Source organism: Corvus cornix, chromosome 15 (assembly GCF_000738735.6).
Source record: "Corvus cornix cornix isolate S_Up_H32 chromosome 15, ASM73873v5, whole genome shotgun sequence".
Taxonomy (NCBI): Eukaryota; Metazoa; Chordata; class Aves; order Passeriformes; family Corvidae; genus Corvus; species Corvus cornix.
Window position 1 is genome coordinate 9,781,726 of NC_046345.1, and position 16,596 is coordinate 9,798,321.

Consider the following 16,596-nt stretch of genomic DNA (forward strand, 5'->3'; position numbering starts at 1 on the left):
TTGAGTCAGTTGGATTCATTCCCTCCAGGCAGGATCTTGGAGGAACTCTGCCTTTTAAACACATAAGGCACTTGTACGTAATACATATTGGTGCCAGAGTGCATCCAACTCAATAAGAGAAGCCAGGCAGCTTTAATAACATGCTGAAGGACTAGAGCAGCACAGTGTACGCTCAGCTGCTCTTACTGGTAACAATCATCATTTTAGCCCAGTTCCAATCTTGTCACAGCCTTCCCCGATAATTCAGGTATTGCCCTTCAATGAGTTCCCAAAATAATTAGCTTGTTCACATGCAGAAATAAGACCATCCACACTGAACTTCTCTGAGTAGAAGAAATTCAGCTGACTTGGACCTTAAGTACTGCATTCCAAATATCTGCCTGATCAGTGCTTTAAAGACAATATAAACTGCTCCCAAAAAAGCCCCTACATGGATCAGTGTTCTCATCTTACTTACACACACAGTACAGAAATGGAACAAAGCCGCAGGTGAACTCTGCGATATGGACACTAGTGGTGCCCTCCCACATGTCCGCCTTTGTCTCAGCACTTTGGCATTGTTACACCTGACAATATGAAACCATCATAGTCCAAGCACAACAGGAATTCCCTTGGGCTGTTCTGACCACGGGCTCCCTCTGTAAACACCAGAATTCAAAGTCTACGTACAGAACAGCCACAAAACACTGTTAGTTGGGGTTTTCTACTTACAAAGCTGCATTGTTGACAAAAAGGTTGCAGATAAAATAATTGAAAGTCACATGCTCTGCCAAGGGCTAATTCCCTACTTTGGGATGAGAGACAAGAGTCCCTAGTTCATGAGGCTGGGAATTAATTAGCACTGTAGGTGTCAGTGAAACAGTTGCGTGGATCAAAGAAACAGCTGATGAACACTTTCCCTGGACTGACTTAGCTTTCAGCTGAGAATACTCCATAATATAGCCACCACAGACTCGGTCACAAAAATGCTGAAGATCTTTTTGAATCGCTTCATGCACATTATAAATACTTAAATTAACATCTCAGGATCTGGCACCTCACACGCTAATTAAACTCACTGTTTCAAAGGAAATGCTGTGTCTACAGCAAGTCTCTGGTTTTAGCACTCTGCCCTCCCCAGTGCTCTATGCTCCAATGGCTTTAGCACCAAGGCAGATTTTTAACATCAGTGAAAGCAATTTGCCTTTTTAGCTTGAAGCCAACAATTATTAAGGCCCAGTTATAATCAATACTGGAATTAATGCAGTTACACTCTATACAGACTGAGTTTTCAAACCAGTTGCCCCACAATCCTCAGCAACACCAGAAGACAAGACAGCTGCATCCATGGGAAACAAGACCTCCTGTGGAGTCTTGTGTCCCACCCAGGCAGAGTTAATGTTGCATTTTTTCTAACAGCTTCCAGAGGGTTAAGAATGTCATGGCTCTTTGCTCTTGAAACTACAGACTCATTTCCCCTGTCCCTATATGCTTTCAGAAGGCCAAGGGATGGAAACCATTCTGTCCTGCTCTGGAAAATTGCAGCTTTTAATTCCATGTCTTCATGTTCCAAATCAGGAAGTATATTTGCTTCCCAGCACTACATTTTCTATTGAAAAAATATTAGAAAACCATGTAGTGAGAGATTTGTCTAAGGACAAAATAGTCTGGAAAAGTCAGATTTGCCTAATTACATTAAACCAGAAGGGCAGAGACAGCTTCACACAAAGGTAATATGCTCGAAGCACGGAACCTATTTTTAGCAAGACAAAATTTGCAACTTGAATGAATAAAACACATTTTATTAATTTGTTTTAGGATACTCGGCATATAAGCTACTTTTTAAAGTTATAGGGTCCAGTATTGTAAACAAAAATACTACACAGAGTAACAACAAACTCTCACTTACCACAGCTTGAAGCTCTTCCAGGTACCTTAATAAAAGTAGGGGAGGTGCTGACCCAAGCAGGCACAGCTGCTCTGGCCTCAACTCTGCCAGGTGGGGAGAGGGTGGGCATAGGAGCTCCAGGGGAATTATTCTTTCTCAGAGCTGCCCCCTATTTTTTTAGTAATAAGGGTGATAACCCAAGGCACTGGTTATACTGTTTTGCATCAGAACAACAATTAGAAATTGGAGTGAGTGAAGTTTTGCTCTGTCCTATAGGCCTGCAATACACACTCCATGAGAAAATGCCACGAATCACCAAGTAAAACCTGGGGTTTTTTGCATTACCCATCTTTCTCAGCAGTGTATTGCCCACTGTTATTAAATCTGGGACTATGGATTTTCAGTTCAGCACAAGCGAAGGTCTCTGATTGCTGCTCCCTTCCTTCACTATGGGTTCTCTACTCCCCCAGAGAACACTGCAGGGCAGGGCACAGACACCCGCAGCTGGCGCATAAGACCACTAAACAAATTAAAACACCCAGAAGCTTTCCTGAGAACAGCTTTGCTGCCACCCCACAACCTGAGACCAACCCTTCTCTGTGCAGTCTGGCCCCAGAAACATCAGCTCTAAAGTCCTCTGGCTCAACACTTCAAACCAAGGAGCTCAAGTGCCCTTCAAATTCAATGACTGACAACACATGGATTTATTGTTTACCTTTGCTCCTCGTTTTTGTTTTGGCTTTTACTTCATACCAACACTCCTGGTTTTGGCAATTAAGAAGGTCAGGGAGCAGGAGCTGAGGCCTTGGCAATCCCAGCTGCTGATGGGGCTCCAATCACCACAACTGCCTGCACCTGAGGAACTCAGCCTTGTGCCATAGCCTAATTCAACACGGCCAGACAGTCTCCTTAAAACCAAGCCATGGTTACTGCAATTTGTTCCAAGTGAAGTCACAGACCTTCCCTCCCCCAGCATTCCAGTGCATGAGTTTTTTCAGTAACAAAATAGGAATAAACCCAAATTCTGAGTTCTAAGAACCAAGTGTTCTCATCATCATTAATACTAAACATTTGTGAGATGCTTGGATACATTTTTGTGGGCCATATAGAAAAATTAAAACATAAATGAACAGCGATTACCCTTTTTCAGGATTTTTCCCAAGAACTATGTAGTAATTCTTAAATGGAAGATTTTGCTTAGTGTGTGTTTTTTACAGTGCAGTGTCACAATTGGCTGACAGTGCTACTAAGTGCATATTTTATTTTATTTTATTTTACTAAAATAATTCTGCATATCTAACTAAAGTCCATTAAAATAAACTTTAACCCTGTATCTTACCTGACAGGGTAAGATCAGATTGTCTCAAGATCCCCTGAAACAGAGCTGTTATGCTGTACATGCCATGCAGGTACTTTGTGCTGTGAGGCAGAGATTTATTTGGAGTCTCACCACTAACCGGCAGTATTTCAAATGTAAAGTCAAACATGGGGAACAAGAGTGTGCTCACAGTTCTCATCTCTAAAGCATGAGAATGCCCAGGACAGTGAGCTACTACTTTTATCTGAGTGTCCCCAAAACCAGCTCATGGACAGAGCTCCCCTGAGAACTGAAGAAAAGACATTTTCTTCCTTAAAATCATGAAACTATCCTTGAATGCAATAGCTACCAACCTGAATTGGCATTTAATGTTAGCTAAACATTATAATTTTATCAGCTTTTCACAATATCAGGCAATATTTCTTTGAAATTTTACAAAACTACAGGAGTCAACAGTAGCTGTCAAACTTCATGTAAACACTTGAGCTCTTCCCACCACAACATCCACTTTCAGACCAGAATGAAATCAGGTTGCTGAGGACATACAGTGAATATCCCATGGAAACTGCAGGTTAGATTTTCAAATCTCTGTAGTTCTGAGGAGCAAAATCATGCAACAATGCCTGATTAACCAGGAGGTCATCCAAAGGCTGCTCAGACTGCCAGAAAATCACTTGTGTTATTTGTCTTTATTCAAATAGCTTTATAATTTCACCGTATTTTTGTAGCAAAGAATGACAAAGAGGGATCTGGGCAGTCCTCAGTGACATCTTCCTTGTTTGCTTTTCATCCATTACTATTACCCAGAGCTGAAACCTAGACACCAAATGAAGTTTCTCTGTCTTCTATCATATTATATAAAAACCCCATCACTTTGTGGATACCAAATACTTCAAAATATACAAATACTTTAATACATAGAAGTCTTCATAGTTCATTAAATACAGTTAATTCCATGGTCTTTAAAATACTCTATCACTGTGTTAAGTGTAAGGAAAACAAGGTTTGCACTGGTATTTCTGAGGTATTGATTTGATCTGGTGTATGCAAAGGACCCTGCAGGGATTATGCTGAATAGAAGCAGTTCTACTGAAGAGCAGCAATTCTGCTGGAATCCAGAACATTTGGGGTTAGATCCAAATGAAGCAAAGATCGTGCCAGGAGATTATGAAGTGCGAGTGATGAAAGCCCAGGAGCCAGAGCAGTGTGGTGAAAGCCCAGAGCCAGAGCAGTGTGCTGTGGCACATGGAGGGGTTGCACTGCTTTCCCCTTCTGCTGCACTTGCTGCCAGTCCGGAGGATCCTGTGGCAGAACCTCGGGAATGCTTTGGGACAGCACAGTCCCACCAACACATGCAACAAGGAACAGGGAATTGTGGCGCTGCCTGATTGAGCAACCAGCATCTTCTTTCTACACTTGATTCCCCAGGAAGCTGAATGAAATGAAAAGAAGATCTATTGTTTTTTGCTTTGAAGTGTTAAATCTGTCTTTTCCTGTGTCCCCAGCTGGTACCAAACTTATCAAGTGGAGACAATCAGCCTGGTTTAGCTGATATCCCACAGCTGTGACTATTCTCCTTCCTGAACTGCTAACTCATGCTGCCATGCAGCAGGAATCCTATTTCTCAATGAAATCTTTAGAGGAACGATTTATAGCTTTGCAGAAAAGTGGTACAGAGCCCTTCAATGTATTTGCAAAATGCAGCCAGCATTCCAATGCTGTGGATGTTTCACCATGGGCTGGTTTGTAGCATAGTCCATACAGAGAGGCAGTGCATTGACTCTAACCTCACAGTAAAGAGGTCCTTGACACACCAGGGTGGGAACCAATCAGTAAAAAATAAATATATATACACACACACATAAATATATATTTAAAATATATGTAATATATATAGCGCATATATAGAATGTATTGCCTGTGTATATATATGTATTTTGTATAAAAAGCTTCACATTCAAGTATAAGTACATATTAAAATATCAAGAGAGGAGGACGTTTGGGGGTTAACCTTAAACAGACAGTGTAATGTAAGCAAAATTCTTTTTAGGATCATCATGACAGGTGTTCCCCAATTTCAAAATGTGATCAATTCAGAGGTTAGTGTTCCACTGACAGCTGAGAAACACAACCCAAAGGAAAGTGAGAAAAAGGGGGGGAAAGTGATATGGAAAGTTATATATAGGGTCAAATACATTGATATATACATAAATCCTTTACTTAAGATATCCCATGTTTGGAGGGACAAAAACAATGTTTTAATTTGAGTTTGTAATACAGTCCCTCGATGGTTGTTGGTATTTTGCAATCAAATTATCATAGCCAAAGGAAAAGGAAATTGAGTGATCAGAAGATGGGTTGAAAATCAAAATAGTATCGTCAACCCTAAAAGATAGTTCACAAAACCTGATATGAAATATGGCTCACGCAGCCTTATTCTGAACCTAAAATATGAAATGTATCATGAGCAGAGAGAACATTGGATGGAAATTCTGAACCTCAGTTAGCCCTGGATTGGTTCAATGTCTAAATAGAAATTCTCTCTCTTGAAATCCCAGTGGCCTTCATGTTTACATTGTTGAAATTATGATCACAAAATCACTGAGTAAATCACCCTGATGTGTTACAAATGTAGATGATGAAAATACAATGTGTATCTAATTCTGTAAATCTATAAGCCATCATTTTTGCTTGAACAATGCAGTATAATTTCAGGACTGTGATCAGGGTTTTATGCAAAGTAGCCATGGCAAAACACAGCCACAGTCAAGAGGATGATGCCATTGATATTCACAACGTTTCTCCACAGTGGCACTTCACTGGTGTCCGTCAGTTTCTTCTTCAGTGCCTCCTCTTCTTCCTTGCTCAGTTTTGGGCCTTTCTGTTGATCCAAGCCACAGAACCAGTTGTAAGCTTTCCTGCAGCATCCCGGGTCCTCCTGGTTTTCCTCATTAACTGGAAGGAATAACACTCTGGTCAGGAAAAGTGAGTACAGATCATGGCATGCACTTGATCTCTGGGACTGAGCACATTCCCGTTCCAATTTATGGTCATAATTCAGTGGAAACATTTTAGTACGAAACAGTACAGGAATCAAGTTAATATTGTGTTTTCACAGCTCACCTGGGAGAAGAGGGATTTTCTACATGTTCCAAGAGAGCCTTCTGCAGAAGGAACTTGGGCCTTTTGCAGCCAAGAGACTTGGCCTGGTATTGGAGAAGCAGACTATGCTTCAAAGCTTAAACCCCATTTTTTCAATACTTTCTACACTCTTAATTGAAAGACAACTAAATGAATTTGAGGATACTGATGAAGATGAACTTGGGAGCAGAACCAGAAACCCAGTAAAGAGAGCAGGTGGGCTTGCAGTCTGCTTTCATGGTGCCTTCAATCCTGACCACAACCCACTATTTCCAGGTGAATTCCCTCCAAGTGCTGGAGTCACACAGTTCTGCCAATGCACAGTGCCTCTGACCCAGAGCACTGCCATTGGTTTAGTCCTAGAGCTGCCACTCAGCTACCACAAGAACAAGATTTTCTCCCTTCAAATCCACTTCTCTTCTGATTTACACTGAGCTTGACAAAGCTGCCTTGGTAAAGGCAGCTCATGAGCCATTTAAATTTGTGCGGGCTGAGGTTTTGTTGGGGGAAGGGAGGACGTCTTCAACTATCAAACACGTCAATGTTCCTTCAGGAATGAAGTAGGGATACTCACATATATGACAGAATCTCTAGGTATTCAACAGTTACCTGATTCATCATCTTTTTCATCAGCTTTGTCCTGCTCCTCATCTGCATCGAGATCAATCCGTTCTTCTGTGCTGTTCCGCAAGGACCAGCACAAGCGGTAAAGCTGCCACGGAACAAAAGGAGTTTAATTGATCCATGGTCTGACTACACAGAGACCAACCAACCTGGCCAGCACCTGAGCCAGCTGTAAGACCACAGCATCCCAAATGTCTGGTATGTCTAAGGCTGTTAGGAGTCACTGAAGATCTGTGACAGGTAAATGAAGACTATTTCCTTTGCTTTTGTACAAGAGCTGTATGCTGGGGGTAGCTGAAATGTCAAGAGGTAATACACCAAGTACCAGGCTTTAAAACTGATGGTTTCATTGTGTTCCATTTCTGGGGAAGCAGGACTGCAGTAATACTCACATGTACATCAGGAATGGGCTTGGTCATGAAGGAGACTGACAGGATGACGATGGCGGAAACCCCAAAGAGGATAATTGCAAAGTAAAGGTAGTGAATGCCACAGATGATGAAGGGGCAGTTGGAAGGGGCCACACAGCTGCCAGTTCCGTAGGCAAACTCTGCAATCATCCTGCTGAGTCCAGCCAGCAGTCCAACAATTAGGCCCCAGAAGGCACCCTGCAGACAAGAAGGGATCAAAATGAGTAATTTCAGGATGGAAATAAACTCTGAGCTCTCAAACAGTTGCTGGAGAAAACACAGTTGTAGTTATGTGTTACAATGGCTTTGGCATGTGGGTTTTAACCCAGATACTTCAGTGACCTTATTTACAGCTCAGTGTATGAGTACAGATGAAAGGGGCAATGACCAGCTCTGAGATGTCAGGCACACCTCAGGACACCTCGTCCATTTCTCACAGTCCATCTGGCTCTCCACACAACTCTCTCCTACAGGACAGGCTTCAGCCATGGATTGCACACCCCAGGGCCTGTTCTCATACCTTTTTACCTTTGAAGGCCTAATCTGTGACAGCTCTGGCACAATGGAACCAGCCAGAATGTTGTGTCATCCTTTCTGAAATATGTGTCTGGTTTACCTGCCAATGGTCCTGAGAGTAATGAGTTAATTCTCAGTAGTGTTGGTGGGTGCCTGGTGTACAGTACTCCAGCCCAAAGTATAATAGACACATGTGTGGGCACAAATTGAAATATGGGAAATTCTGTTTAAACGTAATTTTTTTTTGTTTTACTGTAAAGATGCTTGACCATTGGAACAGGTTGCCTAGAGACACTGTGGAGTCTCCATTCCTGGGGATATTCAAAACCGAACTGGACAGGACAGGTAAGAGGTGATATGTTTGGTAAAGCAGCTTGGTGACCAATATCCTAAATGATAACTTTCAAATATGAGTCCATAGATTATCCATTTAACACACTTCTTGGCAAAGTGATAGATAACCTAAGCTTCAGAGCTATCTATGAATTCCTAGGTGACTGTTTATCTATCAGACTATGAAAGAACTTTTTCAAACTGATGTCTGAAATCTCGGGCCTTGGGGTATGGCGACACAGAATCCCTGGGCTATACTGGGATTAAAATAAACAAGAAGCAGTTGCTCATAAACAAAAAACAAAACAGTTCTCCCAATTCCTAAAGGAACATGCAGCATACCTGTTTCCTAATTTGCACTTACCTGCTCATTGACACGCTTGCAGAAGACAGCAAGCAGGAAAACAGCAGCAATGGGAGGTCCCAGGTAGCTGGTAACTGACTGAATATAATCAAAGAGCTGCCCACTCTGAGCTGACTGCACCACAGGAACCCAGGCAATGCTGATGCCAATTAAAAGTAACATAAAAGCCCTGTGAACATAGCCAGATATTCAATTAGCCATCTGCTTAGAAGTATCTATGATCTATCAGAAAGAAAAAACCCCAGCAATTAATCAATAATTTACATGTTCATTTTGTATTTCAACTAGTGAAATCAATTATAATGGCCAATTAGCACTGAACAAACAAAAGAAATCCAAGTTAGGTATTGTATTTGTCAACTATCCATCAGCACACGGTTAAATGTGCAATCAAAACATAGAAAATAACTTTTTTCCTATGGTTGTTATGTCCAGAGACAAATCAATAGCAGATCAACTAGAACTAGTTCATTGATGCTGCAGTCTGGTGCAGCACGGAGCCCAGGAAAATAATTGACAATATTTCCCTTCGAATAGCAGTGGGAAGCAGTGGGAATTAGCTTGGCTGCTTCCTGCACACCGTCTATTCCTTCGGGAGCACGGTGCGTTTTCCCAGAAGGAGCGCGTGGGGCGGGACAGCCGCTCCGGCCACAGGAGGTCACTGCAGCTCTGCCAGGCAGGCTCCAGCCGGCGCTGGGATTTTGGGAGGAGGCAGCCTGCGCCCATGGAGTGCTCGGGATCTGTGCAGAGGGGAGGCTCGGCTGCGCTCACCTGCCAGCCAGCATCAGCTCCTTCTCGGATGGCCGGCTCCGAAATTTGGTGTAAATGTCCATCGTGAACAAAGTACTGGCACTGTTAAAAATGGAAGTCAGGGAGCTCATAAGGGAGGCCAGCATGACTGACAGCATCAGACCGCGCAGACCTGAAACAAGAAGATGGGAATGAGGGTGAGCATTCCGTGGAGAGCCTCAGTACCTGGTACCAAGTGCTTCTCCGACCCTTTCCATCGGCCAGCTCTGAGCGTATCTGGCACATTTATGTGCCTGACGTAAAATCCTGCCTGACGTTCCCTTGCCGGGCAAGCAGGGCTTGGAAAAAGCTATTTAGAGCAGTGCCAGGGAAACTCTTGAGCTTTTAGCACATAGCTACTTCTTTAGTGAATGCTGCCTGATTAAATGCTGGAATAAAAAGAAAATAGTATGAAGCAGACTTTTCCCAACAGTTATAAAAATAATTCCTCTTGTTTGTGCTCACTTGCTTGTAGTATATTTGTAAACCAGGTATTTGCCAAAAACCCCAAGTTTTTTTACTGTCTAAAAACCAGAGTAAGACACTTTTCCAGGTGGTGTGGTCTGGTCACAGAGCATGGGGAAATACTGCAGGATTTTAACAATCCTATGAACAACAGTTATCATATGATGGGGCAGTACCAAAGCTATCAGGGAAGTGCCATGGTCTCTATAATAACCTGGCTTTTTTGCCTTATGAGCCAGCACCCACCTCCATGGGGTTGGCAGGAGGACCACAGGAATAGGCCTCCAGCTCAGACATCTGGCAAGGAGTCTTTTATAAATCATTGGCCAAGCAAGTTATTTTTTACCTTCACAAAAAGGGAGTTCATTTACCATTTCAACACTGAGTATTTGCCAGCTGAGAGCTGACACTGTCAGTGTGGAGCTATTCTGCACCCACAGCTAATACAGACAACCACTTTGGTTAATAGTACTTAATTCTAGCAAGAATTTTGGAACTAAAGATGGGTCTGGACTCCCTCTATCACTTGTTTTTACAGTCTGGCAGCTTCAGCTTTCCTAAAACAAAGAAACAACAAATACAGACAGTGTCTTACCCTTTGGCATGAGCTCCACTACCATTTTTGGATAAGCAATATTTGTACAGCCCACTGAGGTGCCACAGTAGTGCTGACAGACTTCAGGCACAACACAAGCCACCACATCTGAGGAGAGGATAATGAGACACTGAGACAAGGTCCTATAAACAACAGATTGCTCCCAAATTAATACAGCTTCTAGAATGTATCTCTGTGTTGAGCCACCGGATTGTTATGTTTGATTTCATCCTTGGTTTGCTGGAAGGGAGGAAGGTGATTCTAAGCCTTTTTCCCTCCTTTCCTCTCTAAAAGAATACTGACAGGTGCTGCAGGTCAAAAGAAAATCAGCAGTCATTTGTCAGACCAGGGCTGAACAACACAAGGAGAGCAAGTAGTAAAACAAGCAGAGGAACACAAAGCCCACTCGCTGCAGCCTGAACCTCTCTCCTCTGCCTGCTGCCAAACAGCCAAACTCTTGGCTGGTCAGGGAGATTGGGAGGGTGGCATTTCCCCACTCTGCCCTCAGGACTGCCCATGGCCCAAACCCTGCAGTCTGTGACTGATGGCCCTGTCCCTCCAATTGCCAGCAGAGTATCCATCCTGGACAGCATTTTCCACTCATTCAGTCAGAGTGGGGCTGTAACAAACAGACAGCTGGGGAGGGACACTGTGGCATTTCTTTCCCCGAAAACAGACAGCAATAGCATCAGCAGAAATCTGGGAACAGGGAAAACAGGAAGACCTGTGGCTTCTTACAGTGTAGTTAGCTGTAGGTGCCTGGACTATTTGGATGAGAAGATGACAGTCTAACAGATATTTTGGAAGGGACAGAGAGATTGGCAATGAAAGGCAGGCAGCAAGAACTTTGCATTTCTGTATCCATATCATACCTGTGTACAAAATACGGCTGATCATTCCAGGCATCACTATGATAAACATAGGCAAGAGTTTGAGGTACCCACAGAAGATACAGCCAGCCTTCACATGGGACATGTTCTTGCCAGAGAGACATCTTTGGACAATAACCTGTCAATGAGACATGGCAGGTATAACATTTCTATGATCACATCATGCCGTGTTCCAGATACAAGGTGCTTCTTAAGTTCTATGATAGCAAAAGAGCCTATTTAGCATTTCTGCCCCTAGGAAAAATGAAAACTACATGAAAATCAAAGGATATGAATGAAATAAGTAAAGGAAAATATCACTTATCTGGTGTATATTTGAGAGGTAAGACTTCTCTCACAAGCAGTTTTTTAAGCAGACAGACTAAAAAGCTAAAAAGGAATAGAATATTTAACTGAGCAGTAAATACAGTTACATTGGGGGTTTTGTTAATTTGTTTAGAAATTGTGAGGATGATCTTTCTCACAATTCAGGATGCAGATGAATCACTTGTTAGAGACACATTCACATGTTGCAGGTGCAGAGGCACACTTTCCTTTTCTCATGTCAGTGTGATCTCTTGGGCAAACTGTACAGTAGGTTTTAGACAGAAGGATGATTGGGGAAGAGTCTCCAGGCTGAAAGACCAGACATATAAAGAACATCCCCCCAAGACTATGCAGACAAAGAGGAAAGCTGCATATATAGGAAACAAACTTGTCTTACTGAAAAGGGAATGGTACCTAGACCCAGTCTAACAAGAGTCATTTGTTGCATGGTTTCCTAAGTAAGTGTTCACAGCATGACCTCTCTGTGTTTTCACACATGGTCACACACAAAAAATGATAAAGGAGGCAGACACAGAATCTGCTGGGCACAGTTATGCAGGAAGATTTGAAAGAACACCCATTCCGTTTTCTTTCATGTGAGAGGTATCTAGAAACCAGGAACTGAAAAGTCACTGACCAGTCTTGAAATAACAGCCAGTTCTGTGGCCCAGCTTTGCATTACAGGGGAAGATCACACTGGACCCCAGAGTTCTGTGTTTGGCCTTTCCAAGGCATTTGGCTCCCACAGTACCTGATCCGTGCACCAGTACCACATGGCAAGGATGCTCAGGCCAAAGATGAGCCCTGGCCATGGCAGATCCCCGGTGACAGCGTCTCGGAAGATGTGAAAGGCATCCTTACGAGGAGTGTAGCACTCCGGATCCACCACGGTATTTCCATAGGATATGTTGGATGGAATCGCTTCCATGTACTTCTGCATGAAAGCCTCGTACCCTCCTACTTCAGCAAATGCTGAAAAATACAAAATAAAAGTAGTGATAAAGGATTTATTACTGAAATCTCAAATAGAGCTTGAGAGAATGAGAAGGGAAACCTCCTTAATGTGGACATAAAAATATTGTCATGGGATGCTGTTTATTACCTTACACATTCACTTGTGCTTAGGAGACAGAGTGACTCAGTGACTAAAGGGCTTTGGCAATATGCCTGACTTTTGGCAACATGCCTATTTTCTTCCCTGATAAATAGATATATGAGCTGAAACCTGCTGGTTAAGGTAACAGTTTCACTCTGCAGGATTCATTCCCATATCCACTCCAGGATTTGTGGCTGAACATTCCAGTTTAAGTCATCTGATTTACTTACCATATCCCATGAGAATAAAGGATCCCACTACCATGATGAATGTTTGTAAGGTGTCTGTGTAAATCACAGCTGCAAGGCCACCTGATGGCAGAGAAAAGTCAGGACAAATAAGTCAGCTCTGGGCAAATGTCTCTGTGGATATGCGCTGCTTTTTTTTTTTTTTCCTTTTCTCACCATCTCTGTTTTTCAAAGACCACTGTAAATAACCTCCCTTTCAAGTTTTCATTTCTCTCTTTTTCTGCACCTTCCGTCTTCTCTTTCTTCTGGTTCCCCCAGCTTCTTTGATTTATCAGACTGCTCTGCAAACTCACCTGTGATGGTGTAAAGAGCAGTAATAAAAAGCAGGATAATTATGGCCACATAAAGATTCAGCCCAATGGCCAGCTGGATAAATACAGCTCCAGAGAATATGTCGGCCTAGAAAAGAAAAAATGATAGGTTCAGCAATGTTTAGGTTCATGATGACATGTTACACTTCCATGATGAGGGCACTGAAATACACAACTCTGCCCCTTGTAGTACTACCCACACAAATCAAAAAGAAAAGAGAAGCCATTTTTGTGCCCTTGCCAATGTCCCCTCAGAGCTGCGGAGTTCTTAGTACCAGAGGTGTAACACTTCTCAGAGAATTTCCAGGCCTTTTTCAACAGGAGTGTTTTCTCTAGACAGTCACCTCACTGATCAGTGCTTAGGCACTGAGAGACAGATTCAAAACAAACTGCTTAAAACCGAGTGTGAGTTCCATTTGTGCAGGGCTGGACTGTGTGACACCTCTAAGACACAGCACAGTTCTCTTCCTTCAGTGCCACTCCACAAGCCTCTGTCCCTTTACTGCTCACATGTGGTGTAGCTCATCTTGCTGGTTCGGGACAAACAGTGTATTTGCATTAAAGGCAAACATCTTATATTGTTTCTACCTTTAAGTTCCTGTTACAAGAATTGACAGCAGCTGGCTAACAGAGGAGACCTTTATTTAGCTCTTGCATAAGAAAGGAATTGTTCATGTTTCAGAGTAACACTGGGATATTAATCACATTAAATCAGTTCCTGATTTAGAGATAATTTGCATCAATGTCATTTATACAAGTTTGCCATCAGAATCATCTGCCCCAGTGCACTTGTGATGCAGTACTATAAATTATGCTTTCATCCAGCTCGTGGGGTCCTGTGCAGCCCACCCACCCTCCTCCCTTTATATCCACACCACCGGTCTGAGGGCTCTGCACAGGGGCTCCTATCCCCAGGTAACAGCAAGTCTCCATGGGATCACAAGCTGAAGCAAAGACACACAGCTCTGCCCGAGCCCTGGGCTAAAGCCATCCCTGCGGGGGCTCCAGGGGCCAGCCAGAGCCAGGGATCACAGCCCTGGCCCTGCTGCTGCCCTGGGGAGAGCAGGGCACACATCCCCACAGGGAGTGATGCAGCCTGGGAGCTGTGAGATTCCAGAGAGAAAAACCATCTTCATTCCAAACACTGAAACTAAGACTGTGGGGGCAGGACCTCACCCTGCTTCATGCTGAAGAACGAGGAAGAGGCCGGACTTCTGTGGCCCCAACTGCCCTGGCACGATACAGCAACTTCTGTGGATCAGAGTGTGAGTCACAACAGAGTATCCCACTCCCAAAACTCTGACTCTGGAGCAGATTTCTTACAGGCTTTAGTTTGGAACTGGGCACCAGGACCTTTAGCTCTTACCCCGGTGGCTGTCAGACCATATCCTTTGCCCCATCTCTCTATGGTAATTTCTTTCCTATCTTTTCACACCACTAGTCAGTCTATGTCCCAGAGCTTTCTTTTAATGTTCTTGGCTTTAGCTTAGCCTACCTTTCATTACATATTAATGGTCCTAAAATGATTCCCAGAAAGAAATGTAGTTAATTATTGAGCATTCTGAGCAATGTATTGGTTTCTTCAAATTGCTGAGTTACCTTCCAACTTCACTGCTCCTCCTTCCCAGTTAGATTATTGCCGTCCAATATTTCCTTGTTTCTCCATTTATACTGTTTTATGGACACTATTTAATCTTTATCACTCTTATTAGAGTGACTCATTCCTTTATGTTACAAGCTATCTCTACAAGGCATGGATCACAAAGGAGGAACTGGCCAGACCCATGACAGCTGTGGGCATCAGGGAAGGGGCACCTACTCTTTAACGTCTGCACTGTGCACTCCTAGGAGGAGGTTATCCTTCTCTTCCTCTTCCCCCTGGCAAGTCTATGCCCATAGATTTCCTATTGAAATTATGCACAATGAACAGAAAGAAAACGCTGTAACAGATTTAGAAGCTCCAGTTTACTATTTCTGATTTCTTCAAAACACAAGGTCTGATTTCAGACCTTAATTGCCTTTTGTCTTGTCATAACTTAGTCTATTGCTATCCATCAAGACTTTATTTTTACCAGACCATTTCCTTTGGCATAATGACCAGTATCATCAACACTGTGGCTAAAAAGCCTCTGCAAGCTGCTGTGGGCACTACTCACAGTGTGCTGCACACTTAGGGAGCAGGTACAGGTGAGGCCCCTGTATGACAGAAATCCTTTGGGCTCAAAGATCACGTGTCCTGATCCCAAGGATGAACTCCTTGCAGCATGTCCTTGTCTGTCAAGTGGCTGATTAGCCACAAAGCGAGGTAAGAAATCAACAAAACCCACAGAAAATGGGTTTCTGCAGGGAAAGAGAAATGGTGAGGACCTTGTAGAGGTGTGCACAGAGAATCTGATCCTCACATGGTGGTGGCACTGTGCCAGAAAGAGCACAGCAAGAGTCACACAACCTGATGTGTGATACTGCTCACTAGAATGCATTGTTATAACTATATTAAGTACACTACGTAGTATTTCAACACATCAAGGAAGAAGCACATGAAATAACTACCCCAGAAGCAAGAGATGCCACTCTTCTGCAAGAATAAAGGGCAGTGAGAATCACTGCCAGTCACACTGGTAGGTGTGACCTCCCTCAGGGCAGGGCAGAAGCCCATCCTTCTCTATCAAATCTCAAAGAGCCCCAGAGATCACAAGGGACTGTTTGCCAAGGCCAGCACTCAGGGAAGTAAAGTATAATGGCTTGTCAACACGTGCATGTGTTTGGATATCCAACGTGTCTGTGGGAAGGGAGGCCTGTGCTCTCTCCCTGTGTTTGCACCTCTTCCCACAGCACAGTTCCCTACAGCCCAGCAGGGAACAGCCCTTCCCTCCCTGTTCCAGGGCTGCTTTCTCTGGGTACCACGTGGACATGGTGTTGCACAGCATGGCATACAAAAACCTACTCTGAGATCCTCTGACAGCACCTGAAACCTCCAAGGACTGGCTGCTCTGCCTAATCTGAATCAGATATAGCAAGTAAATCAGTCCTGGGCAGATCCTGCCCATCCAAATGCAGTGACATGAGGCAGCAATGCAGAGACCTGTTTGTACACTACAGGAATCTCACTTGTACAGGCATAGACACTGCCAGAGCTGCTTGGGGCAGGTGGGGAAAACAGAAGAAATCCTTAGAGGAAATTGTACACACTTATTTTTCCTCTGCATAGCACAAAGACCCAGCTCCATGGCACTTCCCCACAAACACCTGGAATAAATGGGTTGATGGGGAGCTGGGATGGGCCAATGGTAGAGTGGGGCCCAGGTAACCTGCTGCTGTATGGA

General features: G+C 43.5%; 1 protein-coding gene across 2 annotated transcripts in view; it reads right to left on the reverse strand.

Annotated features, from left to right (window-relative positions):
• Positions 1 to 3,517: 3,517 nt before the first annotated feature.
• Positions 3,518 to 16,596, reverse strand: part of SLC5A1 (solute carrier family 5 member 1) — a 37,335-nt gene continuing 24,256 nt past the window's right edge. The window contains exons 6-15 of one of the 2 annotated variants that reach the window (XM_010398104.2): positions 13,256 to 13,361; positions 12,945 to 13,025; positions 12,370 to 12,590; positions 11,295 to 11,430; positions 10,423 to 10,530; positions 9,345 to 9,495; positions 8,574 to 8,742; positions 7,343 to 7,558; positions 6,936 to 7,038; positions 3,518 to 6,140 (exon numbers count right to left, since the gene is read on the reverse strand). In XM_010398104.2, coding sequence (XP_010396406.2) covers positions 5,917 to 6,140; positions 6,936 to 7,038; positions 7,343 to 7,558; positions 8,574 to 8,742; positions 9,345 to 9,495; positions 10,423 to 10,530; positions 11,295 to 11,430; positions 12,370 to 12,590; positions 12,945 to 13,025; positions 13,256 to 13,361 — 1,515 coding nt within the window. In that variant the 3' untranslated portion in view covers positions 3,518 to 5,916. The remainder of the gene's footprint in view (positions 6,141 to 6,935; positions 7,039 to 7,342; positions 7,559 to 8,573; positions 8,743 to 9,344; positions 9,496 to 10,422; positions 10,531 to 11,294; positions 11,431 to 12,369; positions 12,591 to 12,944; positions 13,026 to 13,255; positions 13,362 to 16,596) is intronic. The other variant, XM_019285106.1, reaches the window with a different exon arrangement.